The following is a 19,505-nucleotide window of genomic DNA, read 5'->3' on the forward strand; positions in this document are numbered from 1 at the left end:
CAACAGTGAGGGGCCCGCGTACCGAAAAAAAAAAAAAAAAAAAAAAAAAAAAAACAACCTCCCCATCATAAATAAATAAATATTTTTCTTTTAAATTTATTTATTTATTTAATTTTTGGCTGCAGTGGGTCTCTATTGCTGTGCACGCGGGCTTTCTCTCCGTGGCATGTGGGATCTTCCCGGACCAGGGCTCGAACCCGTGTCCCCTGCGTCGGCAGGCAGACTCTCAACCACTGCGCCACCAGGGAAGCCCATAAATAAATATTTAAAAAAAAAACAACTCCCCACCGTGGACATCATTATCCCAATGAAAAGTTAAGTGGCTAAGCGGCTTAGCCAGGGTCACAGAGCTAAAAAAAATCTGACAATGGCACTAAAAGGAACCAAAGCTTCTTGGAGAAAGAGCTGATTCCAAATCTAAGATAAGAAAAATACAAGGGAGGCTGGAGCATCTTTTAACAGAAAGCAAGGAAGGCATCAAAGACTACAAAGAATGTGTCAGGACTCAGAAGCCAACCTGAAAAAACACCCACTGGACAAAAATGGGACAATTGAGCATCAGTAAGAATAATACAATTGCAATGATTGATACGTATCAAATATGTTTCAATTAGTGAGTTCCTACAGATACCAACAGCACCTACTACTCACTGGTCACCTTTGGGGATGCTGGGGAATTGACTCTTTACTCTAAAAACTAGTAAGTAACAGGAAGAAAAAAGAGCATCTTGCCTTTTCTGTACAAACTGTACCTCAGGGTAACCAAATACGTGGAGCGAAGAGGTTCTCTTCATGCAAGTATTCTAGCTAACAAATAAAGGAGAAATGATAACTTCGAATATCACCATTTTGCAACCCGCGATAAACCATGAGACGAATGCGCTTCAGTGGTCACTCACGTCACGGAGAGACAACCAGATACCATGAGCCTCCCAGCAGAAGCACCATGCCAGCACCCAGGGTGCCAAAAAGTCAGATCTGAAGCTGATGAAGTCTCCTGTCTCCAGAACTAACTGCCTATTTATAGGAAATACTGGAGGCAGAAAAGCATGTTTAATCACCACCACAGGCATACATCTGGCCAATCGAGACTGGGAAACTCTACAGGACAAAGGACCCAATTTCTTCAACAAATAAATAATAGAAAAAAAAAAGGGAAGGGAACAGGGAGGGAGGGAGAGAAAGAGAGGAGAAGAGAGAGGGAACTTACAGATTAAAAGAACTCTAATTAAAGATTTTACAACGTATAGACCCTATTTTAATCCTGACTGAACAAATAAACTGTAAAAAACTTATGAGACAATTGGGGAAATCTGAAAATTCATCGATTTTTAATGGTATTAAAACGTTATTAATTTTATTAGTTACGATACTGTACTGAGATTTTGTTTCAGAAAAGTGAATTCTATTTTAGAGATATGTGCAGAGATACTGACAGGTGAAACACGGTGATTGAGCTGTGCTTCAAAATAATCCAAGGGTGGGGAGAAAAGGTAAGGACACGAAACAAGATCTGTCATAAGTTGATCATTTCTGGGTGATAAGTACAAGGGAGATCATATGTTTGAAGTTTCCATAATAAAACAAAAATTGGACAAAAGAAAGAAAATTAACAGACCAACATTTACATAATGCTCAAAACGAGGCAAAACCCATTTCTAGAGTTAGAGACCAGATGGTGCCTACCTTCAACTTCCAGGGCTGTGACTGGGAGGAGAGCATGGGGGGCTTCAGGGTGGGGTGGGGAGTTATTTCCTGTTTCTTGATCTGGACCACGATTACACGGGTGTATTTTGTGAAGATTCATTATACAGCAAACTTACGATATATATGCTTTTCTTCATGTAGGCTAAACTTCGATTTTTTTAAAGTTGATTGATTAAAATAAACACCTGGCAACAGGATGTGAAACCACTTCTACATGCTTCTGAAGTCTCCGATCAAAAAAAAAGTCTCTGCTCATTGACAAGACCAGTATTTCCCTAACTGGGCTTCTAGTTTGGGCCTAGGAAAAGAAGTATCTTTGTTTGCTTAGAAGAAAATTAAATTACATGCAAATCAAATATGTTTGGAAAACGCTGCTGACTAGACTCGCGTGGAAAGTCCCAATATACTTTAACAATAAGGATCTAAGGTGTATTATGGTGAAAAAACCTGCTTAACTTTGTATAATGCAGCATTTCCCAAACTTACACGTGAGTGTGGAACACTTTTGTTATAGGCCACGCATTAATGCTCCATCACACTATACCATAAAGGATGCAACTTTCATAAATTAAGAACAATTACCATCATAAAATACCTAAATGTCTAAGCTAGACTTATTCACAATTACGAACATGAAAAAAATATACAGTAATTCTTTCAAAAACAAGACCACAGCACACATACCGTGAAATGTTTGCAGGTGTACTCTACCCACACTTCGGCACAATTAACGTAGTCCTACAAAGAAAAAGTAAAAATGTCTTTACAATACGAATGCCACGATTGACTTTATGGCAAAAGCTCATCGTGTACAAATCCCTTCAAGGGCTCTGAAAACTAAGAGTTGGTAAGTGATGGGGATTTCAAGAGTGGTTCATGTACAGAAAACTCTGGCCCACTGATAGATTTTACCCTGAGAGGTGACGTGAGAAAACATAAGTTGCCTGAAACTAATTAGACTGTCATTCCAGAATTGCTACTTGGGTCAAGACAGAAATCTGGGAAGCTCTGCCATGCCTGGAGAATGGGAAGAACCACAGGGCAGCGGAGATAACAGTAGGAAGACCTCATCACACCTCAGTGGAGACGATGACCACAAATCTCGTTGAAGGTTCAAGTAGTGTTTACGATGTGACTTTTGAACGTTCTGAGAAAAAACAGGCCTCCTGCCTTTAATAACAAACCGTCTGCCCCAGAGAGGGGTGATGCATGTAAGTTGTAAAAAGGTTAAGAAAGCACAAAGGTTTTAGGTAAGAAAGGATGTGTTAGATTCAAGTAGAAGAGACAATGAGATGGCTACGGAAATGGCAATGACCAACTTGGTAAGGCTGTCTGCCCCAGAAACTATGCACATGGGAAAAAATTGTCAAGGAAAAACAGAGTCTGCAAGTATACCTCTTCTGTTCTGACACTTCAAGGAAAAGAAAGAAGAAATGGGGAGGCAAGAAAACGGTTATCTCATTCAAACAAGAAAAGCCAGGAACATTCTAAAGTCTAACAGGAATGCTAAGGTGGACTTAACGAGGAGACTGTGACGTTAAAGACTGGAGAAAACTGTTATTATGAGCTGTTGATGCAAGGTTGCTTTGAAGCACTGAAATACAGGCACCAGAGGCCCAGAGGTTTTTGACTTAAATATCCTAAATAAGCTGTTTTCATTAGGCAATCAGAGTTAAGTTAAATAGAGAATTTCAACGGCTAGAGTTTAGAGAGAATTTTGCTGAACTTAACATAGGTATACGATTTTGTAAAAAAGTTTCTAATTTTTCTAAATTATACTGTTCTTAATACACTATCATAAATGTGGTGATTAGCAAGGGGTTTATAACTGGGCTCACTTTAATATTTCCTTCTCAATAAATGATCAAATCAAATGCCACGTGTTCACTTATTCTCTGTGTTCTGGTCTGAATGTTTGTATCCCCCCAAAACGCATATGTTGAAATCCTAGCCCTTGACGTGATGGTATTAGGAGGTGAGGCCTTTGGCAGTGGTTAGGTCATGAGGGTGGAGCTCCCCTGACTGGAATTAGTGCCCTTATAAAAGGGACCCTAGAGAGGTCTCTTTCCCTCTTTCTGCGATGTGAGGAGGAGAAGCTGGCAGGCTGCAACCTAGAAGAGGGTCCTCACCAGAACCCAACCATGCTGGCCACCTGATCTTGTACTTCCAGCCTCCAGAAATGTGAGAAATAAATTTCTATTGTACATAAGCCACATGATCTATCATATTCTGTTACAACAAACTAAATGAACAAGGACATGCTGCTAGTAGGAAAGGAACAGTGCAGGGTGTGGTGAAGTTTGGCCACAAAGACAGCCAATAGCATTTCCCTAGTGGCAGCCACATAAATTGCTGGCACACTGCCTGAAAGGACAGTGAGGCATAAAACCCAAACCTACAACATGATGACCAGCACTACATGCATTACAGAAACTAATATCAGTTGGTCCATCTTCCCAAGACTTCCTGTGTCAGAAGTATGGGGAGAAAGAGGCTTCAGCTGTCCAGTCAAGGGAAGGAAACTGGAATTCCCTTTCGCTATTCACTGGCTTGACTACTGATCTTCAATTTAGGAATATCTCAATAAATTGGTTTTTTCAAATCCAAATACAACTTGACCCTTAAAAAACACAGGGGTTAGGGGCACTGATCCTCCACGCAGTCAAAAATCCACATATAACTTATAGTCAGTCCTCTGTATCCACGATTCCTCCATATTTGCGATTCCACTTCTGTGGATTCAACCAACCACAGGCTGTACAGTATTTACTATTGAAAAAAAATTCCATGTATAAGTGGATCTGCACAGCTCAAACCCATGCTGTTCAAAGGTCAACTGTGCTACAGACGGCTGTACTTCGAATGCTCTTTGCAAAGCTACAGGTCTTTTAAAGTTTCAAGTATTTATAATTTTACACTTTTGGTGCATCTTAAGGCCTCAAGAATAAGACATGATAGGGATACAAAAATCAAAGAAATACATCTTTAAAGCTATAAGTTCTCCATTACAGATTAACAAATAATACAATTAAAAGTAGATTTCTTTAAAAAAAATAAGGATGATTAGTTGAAAGAGAAATTTTTTAAAAGAAAGAGTATACTGCATAACTTGGACAAAAAGCAGTCAATACAAGGTCTAAATGGTCACCCACCTGTGGATTCTTCAATTTAGTGATAACTTTCCAAGCTTCATTGAGAATCTGAAGTCGATCACTCTCAGGAGGATCAGCCAAGGCCAAGTTTAACCCCAGTGAGCGAAAAAGAAGATGCTGAGAAATATAGCAAACCATTACGATCCTGGAGATGTACAATCAGAGTAAGCCGAGGCAATAAAGGAAAAGGGTGTAATAGTTGGCCTGTCTTGAGGTTAATCTTCCAACGACCGTTTTCTGAAGTTCTACCACAGACCTGTGCAAGTTAGACTGAGAAGCTCAAAACAGAGAGCCGGCTCTGTGTACTGGTCCAACCTGTGGGCCATAATATTCTCCTGGACAAAGCTTTTCATAAATAATGAGTGAAGATATAGTTTTAAGGATGTAAGACCAAAGTTCTTCCTGAATATTTCATAGTGAGCTAATCTGACAGATTTAGGACTCAAGGAGGCCTGACTCGCGGCAATTACATGTATCTCACAACCCCAGTCGCTAACTCATTCTCCATCGTACTCTTCAGAAACAGAGCCTTCGCTTGTTTTCCCGTTGGCTGGAGCTGCCTCTGACACCGAACTCTCTCTCCCTGGGGAGCTACTGGGCAAACATTGCCTATTTGTTCTCCGCTAAGCATTAAGTCAAGAGCCTACCTTGGGGAAACCAGACTCATCGCACTCTTTAATCATGCCAATGAAATCCATGGACCTTGTGGCGATGAACTCGGCCCGGAAAGCTGACATTACGGAATTCAACAGCAAGGCACTGAAAGACACACACACATGCCCCATGTCAGCAGAGCTTCCCCTTAATGAAAGTCGCTTTCATTTTAGGATGTATGTTGTTGGGAAAGATGACTGACAGCCCTTTAATGGTAAGGGTGGAAAAATAAGAAGACTGGAGTAAAAAGGCAACCTCTAGAGACTAACTCGGTGTTTTATGCATATTCAGAACTCAATATTTAACTGACTGGAAGAATGGATGGATGGGTGGATGGATGAGTGAATGGGGAGATGGATCAATGGATGGACAGGTAAATAAGAAAGTAATCAAATCCATTTAAACGGAAGAAAACTGAGCCTTCAGTGCACAAATAAAACTAAATATTAAGTAAGAATATTGATCCAAGCTGCAAATATATGTCCACATCTCTTATGAAAAGCACTGTTCTAGGAGCTAGGGACACCGTGGTGAACAAAACCCACTCCAGGCTGCTCACACATCTGCCACCAAAAGGAGAGCAGAGGAGAAACCTCTTATGCCTGGTAGACAGGAATTCGAGCTTATCCTGACCTTATCACTTATCACAGCCCCATAGGGAAAGAACTATTATTATACCCATTTTACAGATGAGGAGATGGAGGCACAGAGGAGTCAAAGTAAGTGACCCAAGGTCAGAAAGCTAAGAAAGAGTGGAGCCAAGATCTGAAGCCCGGCAACTGGACTCCAGCATTCCTGACCTCCATGTTATCCTGCTTCTCTGTTGGCCCTCTTGCCCATGCAAGCATGCCAACCTCAAAAAAAAGCAACCAACTCCATTTTCAAACACAGGCTTTATGAATTTCAAAATACTTACTTGTTTCCTAGTTTCTTACATCTCTCCATCATTTCAGTTAGCAGAGCCTAATCAAAAAAATAATAAAAACCATCAAGTTGGAGGATCTAAAGAAACACTTCTCATGAACAGATTTCCAAAGCAATACTCTAAAATAAATACAGCCACATGCCCATTTCTATCTCAGTGCCTGGCAGGGATGGGGAGGATGGAGGAGAAAACAAGCTCACTCTTGTGGCATTTCGTATAATGGATAAGAGCTGGGGCCCTGGCCTCAGGCACACGTGGGTTCAAATCCAGTCTCACCAACTACTTTTCCTCATCCTCAGGTAGATGATACCGGTGGTACCATCCCACCTACAGATTACTGCAGGATGATGAGAGTGGCACCTCCTGTGCTCTAGGGCACCAAAAATGAAATCTGCTTTACTCCTCACCTCCTCTAGACACCCCCCCTTGTTCCTCCCCATTTCACGAGGTGTCTGTGAAATTCTCAGTAAAACAAATAACAAACACTGGGCCAGTACTTGGTGCTGGCCAGTCACGGTGAGAAGCACTTGGCACTCATGATGTCACTTCTCACAACCACCATGAGGCAGGCTCTCTATTCTCCCATTTCACAGATGAGAAACCAAGCCACTCAACAGTGATGTGCTTGGGCCAAGGGGACACGGCTAGCTACGGCGGGCTGGATGTGACCTGGGCAGTCGGGCATCAAGGGCCATGCTCTTCACTATACTTCCTCTCCATGCATTTTGAAGGACATTTTTTTCCCCAAAAGGAAGTAAATGTTTTACTCATTGGGATACTATTAATGGCTTTAGAGCTATCTTAAGACAATTACGTATCTTTAAAAGAGCTCCTATTTTTTGAAAAAAATCAATGGAAGAAATATCCAATAGGGCAGTGGTTTGGGGAAGGTTTTGAATGGCACAGGCAAGGTCAATCCCAAGACAAAAGAGTTGGTAACAGCAGCATCGACACTGAGCACTCACCAGGCACACGGCACACGGCACTGAGCTAAGCGCTTTACATACCTTTTCCCATTTACTCTTCACAATGGCCTTTGAGGCCCATGTCAATTATCACCACTTTACAGGCGAGGAAGCCAAAACTCAGCCAGGTTAAGCCACTTCCTAAGTGGTAGAAATGAGATTTGTACCTAAGTCTGGCCCAAAAGGCAAAAGATAAAATCAGTCTTCTTTAGTGAAATTCTACCCTTTCCAGCTGTGTCCCTCTGTATCCTGGGTGTTGCCTGAATAATTAAGGTGAGAGTTGCTTGTGGAGATACTAACAGTATCTCAGTACCCCTAACCCCAGAACCCTGATTTTATTCAGATTTCTGTCTCTGCCAACAAAAATCAGGTTGGGTCCTGTTATGGAGTGAATTATGTCACGTCCAAATTCATATGCTGAAGCTCTAACCCCCAGTGTGGCTGTGTTTGGAGACCGCGCTTTTAAGGAGTTAATTAATGTTAAGTGAGGTCAGAAGAGTGCGGCCCTAATCCAACAGGACTGGTGTCCTTATAAGAAGAGGAAGAGAGACTAGGGACACACATGCACAGATGAGAAGACCAGGAGAGGACACAGTGAGAAGACAGCGGACTGCAAGCCAAGGAGAAAGGCCTCACCAGAAACCAACCTTGCAGGCACCTTGATCTTGAACTTTCTAGCCTCCAAAACTTTGAGAAAATAAACTTCTGTTGTTTAAGCCACCCAGTCTATTACGGAAGCCTGCTAAGGTCTGAATAGCCACCTAATTCCCAAGCTGATGGTGTTAGAAGGTGGAGTCTTTTGGAGGTGATTAGGTCTTAAGGGTGGAGCCCTTATGAATGGAATTAGTACTCCTACAAAAGTGGCCCAAGAAAGCTCCCTTGTCCCTTCTGCCATGTGAGGACACAGCATGAAGACAGCTGACAATGAACAAGGAAGTAGGCCCTCACCAGACACTGTATCTGCCAGCATCTTGATCCTGGACTTCCCAACCTCCAGAACCATTAGAAATAAATTTCTTTTGTTTATAAGCCACCCAGTTTGTGGTGTTTTCTTAGAGCAGCCCAAACATACTAAGCAAAGTAATACAGGCCCAAGCCAATGACGGCGGGCCCATTCCCCTTGCCAGTGGTGAGTTTAGACAGGGCACATGACCCATTTCTTGCTACTTAGATGGGGGCTTAGAGGAAAAGTTTCCTTTTTTTTGGCCGCACTGCACGGCCCGTGGGATCCTAGTTCCTCGACCAGGGATCGAACCCAGGCCCTCAGCAGTGAAAGCGCCGAGTCCCAACCACTGGACCGCCAGGGAATTCCCAAAATTGTTCTTAAAGAGGAACCGAAGACTGCCCATCTTTCTGCCTTCGGATGCTGCCATGTCTGGACATGATGTGTGGAATGGCTACAGCCACTCTGCTGGTATCTGGGGATGGCAGAGCAGAGAAAAGAATGGAAACTGCCTGGCCCAGAGCCTTCACTTGTTATTCAACAGAACACACTGAATTCTTTTTGAAGGGCCAGTTAGGTGTTTGTTCCTTGCAGCCAGGATCCCAATTGATGATAAAATTGACAATGTCACAAATGGCTTCCCTAACCCATTCATGGCGATTTAATATTTGAAAAGTCATTCATGAAGACCAATATCAAAGTGGTTTCTGGGAAGACTGGGCAAGAGATATTCTTATAATGATCACACTGATACTCCTTAACATGCACAAATAATCACTCACTCAACACCTGCCTGTGAAGCAACTTTAATGTACTAGCCACTATTTTAGGCATTGGGAACAGGAGTGAGGAAATCAGACAGAAATCCATGACCTTGGATGCTTATTCTCTCTTTCATACACACACATGCAAGTGCACATGTGCACACACATGCACAAACGAATGAGCTATCTTGGCCCACCACTTCTGAAAAGACGAAATAGGGCAAATGCTAACATATGGACAAAGTGTTCTGGCCATTAAGACGAGACAAATGCTGTAAAAGTTCTCTTTTCACAGGAGATGAATGCATTAAAAATGCATCCAAGAATATAACTTCAAAAAAAAGGGCTCACTGTCATTACCCTTAAGTGTCCAGGAGCCAAATGCTATATAGATCCCAGGAAGGTCTGTTAGAGGTTATTAATTTTTTGTTCTGAGAAGTGACAGGATTGATTATCTTTGGCAAGAACAAGATGAACAACAGTTCAAAGCAGACTGAGATCGAAAAAAGCCTACTGGCTGAGATAAACCACTGAAAAACTTGCAGCTCCGAATTTATGTTCGCAGACACATCAGAACTTAAAGATTCATTAGGACCCTACATTTTGTTTGTTTATATATTTGTTTTTTATAAAAATTATAAAAATAAGAAATGCTTATGGACAGAAGTTCAAATAATATTGTCATGTATCAAGTAAATTATGAGTGCCCTCCCTCCCAGCTCCAACTTCCTAGGGATCACCAGTGTCAACGTTTGGTGTTTATCCTTCTAGGCCTTTGTCTATGCCCTGTGAATACATAGCTTTTGTTGTAGAAGACTTTTGTTCTGTTTTACAAAAATGTATAGTCTTATACATATTGAGCTACAATTTGCCTTTTTTACTCAAGAATCTAGCATGGGCCTCCCTCCTCCCATGTCAGTACACACAAATTACCTCATTCTTTTTAATGCCTGAGGAATCCACATCATGTATGTAACTATTTTTCAAACTGCTCAAAATTAATGAAGTTTTTAAAATGTTTTATTTTTAACCAATTATAGCCTCATGAGAAATTACAGAAATAGTATAGGTGCTGGGTACCATCACCCAGCTTCCCCCAGTGGTAACACCTTCCATAACTATAGTGCCTTGTCAAAATCAGGAAACTGACATTGGTATAATATAATTAACTAGACTATTTCACCAGGTTTTTCATGCACCTTTTTTTTTGTGGGGTAAAGGGTATATCTTTGTGACACTTCATTAACATATTTGGATTTGTATAGCCACCATCACATTTAACTACTGGATTTTTAAGGTTATCTCCAGATTAGGGTTATCTACCCACTTCAAAAGTACAGGAAAAGAAAAAAGAAGTTGGGTCAATAACACTTTTCTGTTTTCTAAACTGAGATTAACTCATATGCAGCCCAGAGTGCTCAGAAGATATGTACTTATACTTTTACTAAATAGCCTTCCAATCAGCATTTACAATTATTGCTCCATAAAAAAAGTGAACTAAATGATACACATACCACATTTTCCTTATTTTTCTAGATGAAACAAACATGTAAAACAGTAGGCAAAATCATAAACTAATCTTAAAAGCTAATACCTTTCCTCCAATCCAGAGTTAATATGGCTCAAGTCTCAAAGAAATAAAATATTTCAGTGTGAAGAAAAAGAAATTTTATACCCCAGGTAGTAAAATGAGAAATTTTAAATTTTTCCTTTATTTATCTTTCTCTGAGGATTTTTCCCTAATTCAAACGAATGAAAATAACACACCTGTATGCTTGAGAGGGATTTATCATCGACCAAGACTAGTCTTAGATTTGCATTACTAGCCTAATCATATATTAGAACGTTTAAGGGGCAATTTATAGTATGACCATCGGAGTAGCAGTCCCATGGGTCAATCTGTTCAAGTCCCACCTTAAAATGTAGCAGTTAACAGGAGACACCTAGAAAGAAAGAGTCTAAAGCAGTCAAGGGGACAAATCTGTTGGTTTCAGGCACTGCCAAAATGGCTACATGACTTCTTTCTAACTGTGTGACTGTAAGAAGTTTGTAAGCCTCAGGTACCTCTTCTGTAAAATGGGGATAACAGCAACACCTAGCTTGGGGAAGCTCTGAGAGTGAATTAAGATAGCCCGAGTAAAGTAACTAATACAGGCAGACCTCAGAGATATTGCAGGTTCTGCTCTAGACCACTGCAGTAAAGTGAATATTTCAAAAAAGCAAGTCACACGAATTTTTTGCTTTCTCAGTGCAAATACAAGTTATGTTTACACTATACTGTAGTCTGTTATATGTGCGATGGCATTATGTCTAAAAAAATGTATGTACCTTAATTAAAAAATATTTTATGGCTAAAAAATGTTAACCATCATCTGAGCCTTCAGTGAGTCGTACTTTTTTTTTGCAACAGTAACATCAAAGATCATTGATCACGGGTCACCATAACAAATAATAATGAAAACGTTTGAAATATTGCAAGAATTACCAAACTATGACACAGAGACACAAAGTGAGCAAAATGCTGTTAGAAAAATGGCACCAACAGACTTGCTCGACGCAGGGTTGCCACAAACCTTCAATTTATGAAAATGCACTATTTGCAAAGTGCTCATAAAGCACAGCACAACAAAACGAGGGGTGCCTGTGGGGCGCATGGCAGAGGGGAGCCTCAGAAAGAGGTGGTTAAGGGCTCAAAGCTCAGCAGCATCTCTGCCCCATCTCCCTGCTCCATTCTTCACAGCCAACCAAGACTGCCTTCTCAACTCTTCCTGAAAGGTCACAAAATTTTCCTAGCAATAGGTATTTGTTATAATGTTAAGCGAGGGAAAAGCATCATAAAATCATACAGGAAATATTTCTCATCTACAAAACACAATTACAGAGCAAGAATGAAAGTGGAGAGAGAAATATTAAAAAGAAAATGCACCAAAATGTTAACAGTGACCAGTTATTCATGACAGAATTTTAGGTGGCTCCTTTTCTCCTTTTAACCTTTCTGTCCTTTCCAAATTCTTTGCAATGAATATGGACTCTCTCATCCATTCTGCCTCTTGTTTTTTCCATGGCTACCAAACAGTTCTCCTTTAATCCATCTCATATGCTTCTGCCAGTTTGATCTTCAAGCACCAGTTTTTTCAAATTATCCCCCTGATCAAAAATCTTCAAGCGGATGGGCTTCCCTGGGGGCGCAGTGGTTGAGAGTCCGCCTGCCGATGCAGAGGACACGGGTTCGTGCCCCGGTCCGGGAAGATCCCACGTGCCGCGGAGCGGCTGGGCCCGCGCGCCCAGAGCCTGTTCTCCGCAACGGGAGAGGCCACAACAGTGAGAGGCCCGCGTACCGCAAAAAAAAAAAAAAAAAAAAAAAAAAAATCTTCAAGCGCTGCCTGGTCTCCACGACATGATGTTCAACAACCTCTGCCTGTGCCACTCCCAGTCAGCCCAGTCCCTCACTCTTCTCCAGTAATGCTTGTCTCCTTATTATGCCTCTTACCTGTCCGTCTATACAGGTCCCGTCCCTCAACCCCTCCTTTCTGCTCATCTCCTGGTCTTCAAGTCAGTCCAGGCTCCCATCTGCCGTTAAGGTCAAAGACAACAATGGTAACCACCCCCATCTGCCTGCTGCCTACCACGCACCAGCTCTTGGGAATGCGCGTGACGCGCACTATCAGTCATCTTGTAAGAGCCCTTCGAGGAAGGTTCTATTATTAGCCCCATTTTACAGCTGGTAATACTGAAACACAAAGAGGTAAAGCAGCCCAAGGCAACACAGCCACAGTTTGAACCCAGGTCTGCCCGACTACCTGCCCCAGCCTCTACCACTTTCCTCTTCCCTCCTTCAAGGGTGACAACCTGCGTCACACAGCTCAGCAAGTGATCATGGGACTCCATACCAGACAAGATAAAAAGCGGCTGAAAATGATGAGAAGCTTATCAAGGGATTCGTTTTATTGCCCCAAAGCAGGTTTTATGAAACGGCTGCTTTTTTCTCTGCAGAATGTGCCTAAAATTGGGGGCATAAATGTTCTTTACTTACTCTAATTTTAATTGTATAAGGGGAAAAAGCCCTGTCTTTAAACAACAACAAAAAAGCCTTTTTGAATAACACTCCTTGATTTTTGGGGGGGGAATGGATTTGATATTTCAATTTCGATCTGAAATTTCAAATGTCAGATATTTGCAGCTGAAGGCATTTCTCCCTTCTCTCATCTAGATAGTTCTCCCTTCCTCTCTCTCACCTACCTGTCATGTGTATTGCCAGCTGCTGCAGACAAGCTCCTACATTCTGGAGGCGTGGCCTCTTACAGACACACAGCTCCACCTCCCCGGTGGACACATCCAGCCACTGTCAAAGAGCTTTCAGGTATCATACTGCCACACACATCTTCAGCACCACCCTGCACATGGACATCAATTCTTCCACATTTTGAAAATGACTTTTTTTATGAGACACTGCAAGTTCCTTATTTAAATGCCCCAAGAATCAGAGTTTATTATTATTCAGGTGACCTAATTTTTTTAATCACTTCTTCTAGTGCAGTAATGATTTCCTAGAGTTTTACTCCCCAGGAAAGCTCTACTCCCAGCTTCTGCCCTCCTTTGAGATTACTGGCACTTAAAAGGAAGAATGCCTTATGACATGTACTTTTTGTTTTAAATCCAATTTTGCTTTTCATTAAAGTAAGGAGAAAAAAATAAGTGTTCTCATTTTCAAATGATTCCGTCTTGCTCATAGGTTTCAGTCATTCAGCTGAATTGGTCAAGTTCATGATACCTCTTCCCAGGAGCCTGGGCCAGCGTGTGGTGGCTGAGACTACACTGAAGATCACAGAGAACGGCCAGCAAGTTTTCAAAGACTCTTCTGTCAAACTGGCTTGATTTAAAATCAATTTACTCAATGGTAAAAAATTCACCTGAAATATGAGATGTCCCTATTTTTCTCCTCATACTTTAGGATTTGGAAAAATTTAAATATATGCAAGACATTATACTTGCTGAAAAGTTAAAAAACAGGGCAAGAAAAATAAGTTAAGATGATCCAAAATCTTGCCCTCCAGAGATATTTTGTCATATCTGTCTCCCAATTCTCTTGTGCAGATATGAAAATCACGTTTGCAATCCCACTGACACAACAAACATTCAAGTGCTGTGTGTGGGGCTCTCCACTAAGCACTGTAAATGGACTGTCTTGTTTGATCCATGCAGTAGACTAGAAAACAGGAATTATTACTGCTCCCATCTCACAGATAAAGAAAAAAGCTGAGTGATTAGGGACAAGTGACTTGGCCTCTGCTTTAGTCCGACAGCTGTAAACAACAGAGCTGAGATTCAGATTTAGGCACCCCGACTCCAGGGCCCACACTTGAACAACACAAGGCCACACTACCACTTAGGACACACACAGTAACAGGTGTAACTTCTTTTTTTCACTTGAGCACCCCTTACATCAGTGTGTACTCCATCGTGGGTCTCCATCATCTTAAATGGCCCCATAACATCCCACTGAGTACACAGACCATAATTTAACCAAAAATCCCCTTCTGATGGTTGTCTCCACTGTTTCACTAGCGTGAACACAGCTACACATGTGTATGTGTGTGTGTTTATGCACTCATCAAGTTATTTCTACTGGATATTTTTTAAAGTGGATTGCTTAGTCAAAGTCGTATGTTTTTATTCTAAACAGCTGTCAATATGTGTTTGCAGATACAGGGAAAAGGCAGGTGGATTTGAATTTTGCTTTACTCCAAATATCCTTGTTTTGTAGCAAGGTCTCTATTTCCCTCACAAAGAATAAATTCTCAACCATCAACGAGAAGACAACAGAAGCTTCATCTATCACAGTTATTATGACAATCTGAAACTGGTGTTCCACTGAAATTGCTTCTCAGTCTTAGGGAAGAAAAAGGGTATTTCTGCTATGATTCTGACTTCACTTTAATCCCCGACAATGCTTCAATTAGACAAAAAAGAAAAGAAAAAAAATTTATAAGAGCAATTACGTATCTGAGTTTCACTTTCCTTCCATAAAATGGAGAAAACATTATCTGCTTTATGACTTTATTAACTTATTATCAACACAAAAGGAGTGCACGAGGGTTAGTGAAGAGGCAATGAAGCCTGCTGGCCCTGGAGTTGGATTCAATGGGTTTGTGTCCAGTCACCGCCACTTTCTAGCCGTGTGACCTTATGTAGGTATTTGGCCTCTCTGGGCCCCTACATCCCCCTCCCAGAGTTGGTAAACACGGCAAGGCAGGAAAAGTGCTGAGCGCAGAACCAGTCACAACAGTGAGCCGTTATGAAAGGGCCCTGATTATGTCACTGGGCACACAAGTGTAGGGGTTGTTATGACACAGAAGAGAGGATCCCTCCTTGGTGGTGAGCTTCACACTGAAGCCACCTGGCAGTTACCTCGGGGGCATGGTAGGAAATGCACTGGAAGATCCAGTCCATGGCAGGCGAGTACAAGGGGAGGTAGGATGGAAGCTCCACTCCCTGGAGCACCAGCTGGTTCTGGACCGTATCGCCGTGAATCTACAGGAGACCAAATAAACACTCAAAAGAAGGGGAAGTCACATAAGAAACGAAGAGCATGTAACTCACAGACTGTGCATATCTGCAAGCATTTGGATGGCCCCGAGAGAAATAGCCTGGTTTCTCAGGGTTTTTTTAAACTAGAAAAAAAACACACAAAGTTTCCCATGTCACCAGGCTGAGCTGTTCTGGGAATGTGTGCTGTGCAGAGAAGTAACCTGATAAAAATGGAGCCAGCAGATGCTAAGAAGAAAGGCTGATCAACGGGAGACGTTTCCTGTTAACACACGCATATTAATCCTCTCTGCTTGTTCAGTACAATCAGCACATTTTAATTGTGTGTAACAGACTCAAGTGTAATTTTATAGGGTTTACACATTCAAAGAACTTTAAGGCAATCTCGACTTGGAAAACCAACTGGGTTTTATGAATTTGTGATAATGTAGCTATTACATCAATTAGCTGCTCTGATTGATAGTGTACTCTTACCTGTTTGAATGTGAGGAGGAAGTCAAAAAAGTTCTTATTTAGGCTTTCTTTGAGATGTGGAGCCACTTCCATGCCCACCTGTAGCCAATCAAAATGAAATTACCTTGACCATGGAAAAACAGGTTGTAAATAACATATACAATGTGATGTCATTTTTGTAAATTAAAAATATACATATAGATAGATATAGGCAGAGAGATCCAGAAAGTTAACTTTTATTCTTTTTGCTTTTCTGTTTTCTTATTCAATGAGCATATCTTGCTTTTATAAGAAAAACCACAGAAGCTATTTTTAATGAAAAAAGGGCGACATTTGCAGTAATCATCTTAGCAATTTCCCAAAGGTAATGAAAGTATTACTGAACAGATGACCAAGGGAACAAATCAATACAGCACTAAGGAGAAATGTACTCTCAAGATCATGTATACGATATTCTCTTCCTCTCTAAAAAATGATAAACACACATGTGGCTGTACTTATTAAATGAAGCAAAAAGATTCTGGTATGTAAGAGAGTCAGCTGGGACTTCACTGTTGCATTGTTAAAATACATGGATTCATTCTTTGCTGGGCAGTCATGGAAGCAGACATAAATTTTGATGTATTTTAAGCAGCTTTTTATTAGACAAGCATGAAGCCTAACGATGCTGTAATCCATTGGTTCCTTTGTTCATTGTTTTAAAACGATAGTAACATTTTCAGCTGAAAAAATTTGCTAATCATAGAGAAGGTGGCCAGAGCCCTAGGGTTGGATGGAAAAGTGAAGGCCTCAGCTACCGCAGGGAGTACAAGTATTTAAAACAAAACAAAGCATCATAATGTTCCTTAAACTGAGCTCCTCGAATACACCTCAATTCCACACTGCTGCTTTGGCACAAAAACAACTTTGTAAGGGGAGTTGCTTTCTGGGACCTGGTTCCTTCCAAAGGGGACAGATTCCTGCCACTCACCTCCCCCTCTACCCAGAGGTCATGAAGATTCATGATAACAAGGTTTTTTAGATGTCTGTAAAGAATTCCTTTGAGAAGAATTATGCAAGATCCACTGGGGCGGCAAATTCCAAGGACAGCTCTATGGCTGTTGGGTATGCTTTCAAGGACAGGCACAGAGATTAAAAAAAAAAATACTAACAACAAATGTCAGATCCACTTCTACTGTGTTCTGATTCTATTGTCTTTCCTTCCACTAATCATTTTGTAGAAAAGGCAATAATTATCTGTTAGGTGACGGCAAAAAAAAAAGCCCAGTGGACAAGCAGTGGAGAGGAACTGAAGGGGCTATGACTTAGGAGTTAATCATACTTTCCTTTAATTAACAGCTTTGAGGTCCCCCCATGCCCTGCCTACTCACTGCCTTTGTGTTTTGTTTATCTCTTCCCACAAAGCCATGAGCAGCTTGGAAATCTGCTTGGGTCTAAAAGATTTCTACCTAGAGTAGCAAGGGTAGTTACTCATGATTTCCATCTGCTGTTTCTGCCTGCCTGGCATTCATTCCTTTTGTTTCTGGAATCAGTAAAGTGGATTTGTCTTTGGGGAAGCAAACTTCCCTCTCAGACCAGGAGGTCTGTGGCAGAGCCGGACCCAGCTGACCCTGAGCTGCAGGGGTGGGCACGTGACCCAGGCTCAGTCCGTAGGCATACCCCATCCCATGGCCACAGTGACTGGTCTATCTATGGACAAGGGACCCAAGGTGGTGCAGTGAGTTTCTGCCCTGAAACTCTGGCTGGAACTACTGCAGAAAAGGCACTCTTGCCACTGGAGTTCCTAAGTCAAGAGGATGGAAGTCTTTCCACCACATGGAAAAAGAAAGCCTCAGTGAAGTCACACAGAGGAGAGCAGAGCTGAGCAATGAGGGAGGAGACAATTCTTGACATGGTTTGGGGGCCCTGGATCTGCCATGCATGCACTACCCCAGGCTCTTCAGACACATAGGCCAACAATTTCCCCCCTTTTGCTTCAAAGTACTATGAATTGGGGTTTTGTCACTTGCAATTGAAAGAATCCTTACTAATGCACACTGTCTCCTTCTTTTTATATCAAAAGATTTTCAGTAACTACCCAACCAGGGAAATCAGTGCTCTGCCTAAATTGACACAAATGATTTCGGATACAGCGCATCTCATCACCAGCTTTCCTAGGGTGGGTCTGTAATCTCTCCTCATTGCCACTGAGTTTTAAAGTTGCATCTGTCATGCAAAGGCACGTTATATGCAACAAATACCATCTTTCACTAGGTAGGGTACCCTACTTCAAACTTTAAAACTGGAACAGGTTTGTAAGGAATGAATATTTCCACCCACTTTCTGATTTCTGTTTAATAACTGTGTGTCATAAAACACACTGAGATTCTAGATCTTTATTATTCTACTATCACTGACATCTAGGTGAGTTCAAAGAATGTGATGTGTCCTACAAGGGAAAAGACAGCAGAGCACAAATACACAAGTGATAGTATCCTTACATCCCACCACAGGATCCAGCAGCATTTTGCACAGAATAGGCCCTCAGCAAACACTGACACGGCTGGAGCGTTCAAGCTCCCGATATTCCAAAGCTGAAGCTCTAGGAAACATATCTGATATTCCTGTATGAAAAATCCAAGCCAAGTTTCAAGCAGATGGCAACGCGTAAATACTTTGGCCTCGGTTACTACGAGGGAGCAAGTGCCCTTAAATGGAAAGCTTTTTCTTTCTTTCTTTTTTTCTTTTCTCCCTTAACAGGGAGTGGACCTATAAAAAGTATCCTTCCTAAGGATGTCTGCTACTCACTCTGAGGGCAATGACTGTTTGATTTCTTTGTGACACTGGAGACCACAGGGCTTCTGTCATTTGTTAGACGTCACATAAAAGAAGCAGATCAAAGGCTACGTACGGTCCTCGCCTTCTGATTTCTTGGTATTGGAAGTCTGGGGTTCATGAGGACCGTACAGAACAGGGGCAATAACCCCTCTCTAAAGGTGAACAATGCCAATGGAACTAGCAAGGGGGACTCTCACAGAAAGCTGACAGAGGCAAAGGCCCCATGTGAGTTGAAGAAAAATGACTGTAAACTCTCCACAGGGTGCATTTTTCATAAATGAAAAACTTACTAGTTTTAAGTAGGAGCTTCACGGTGCTTTAAAGGAGAGAAAGGCTGAGTGATTTACAATCCTCACCAGCAGAGCAGCCCTCCAAGGCCAGGCGACACAGACCCTGATGCCCGCCGCCACCAGGGGCACCTCTCCCTGCCAGACAGCCCTCACCAACTCGCACACCGATCCAACTCTTTAATACAGAGACCAAAAAACTAATAAAACAATCGAATTCAAAGACAAAGGGAAAGCATGTTTCGAGTCAATGAAAAGCAATCTATCAGCCGAAAGGCTTTGGGAGCCTCCC

At 41.7% G+C, this 19,505-nt stretch overlaps 1 protein-coding gene across 1 annotated transcript in view; it reads right to left on the bottom strand.

Annotated features, from left to right (window-relative positions):
* Positions 1–19,505, bottom strand: part of VPS35L (VPS35 endosomal protein sorting factor like) — a 77,161-nt gene that overhangs the window by 40,281 nt on the left and 17,375 nt on the right. Inside the window, exons 7-12 of the mRNA XM_028498028.2 lie at positions 16,131–16,208; positions 15,519–15,641; positions 6,430–6,476; positions 5,507–5,618; positions 4,860–4,976; positions 2,392–2,445 (exon numbers count right to left, since the gene is read on the bottom strand). Coding sequence (XP_028353829.1) covers positions 2,392–2,445; positions 4,860–4,976; positions 5,507–5,618; positions 6,430–6,476; positions 15,519–15,641; positions 16,131–16,208 — 531 coding nt within the window. The remainder of the gene's footprint in view (positions 1–2,391; positions 2,446–4,859; positions 4,977–5,506; positions 5,619–6,429; positions 6,477–15,518; positions 15,642–16,130; positions 16,209–19,505) is intronic.

The sequence above is a fragment of the Physeter macrocephalus genome, chromosome 14 (genome assembly GCF_002837175.3).
Source record: "Physeter macrocephalus isolate SW-GA chromosome 14, ASM283717v5, whole genome shotgun sequence".
NCBI lineage: Eukaryota > Metazoa > Chordata > Mammalia > Artiodactyla > Physeteridae > Physeter > Physeter macrocephalus.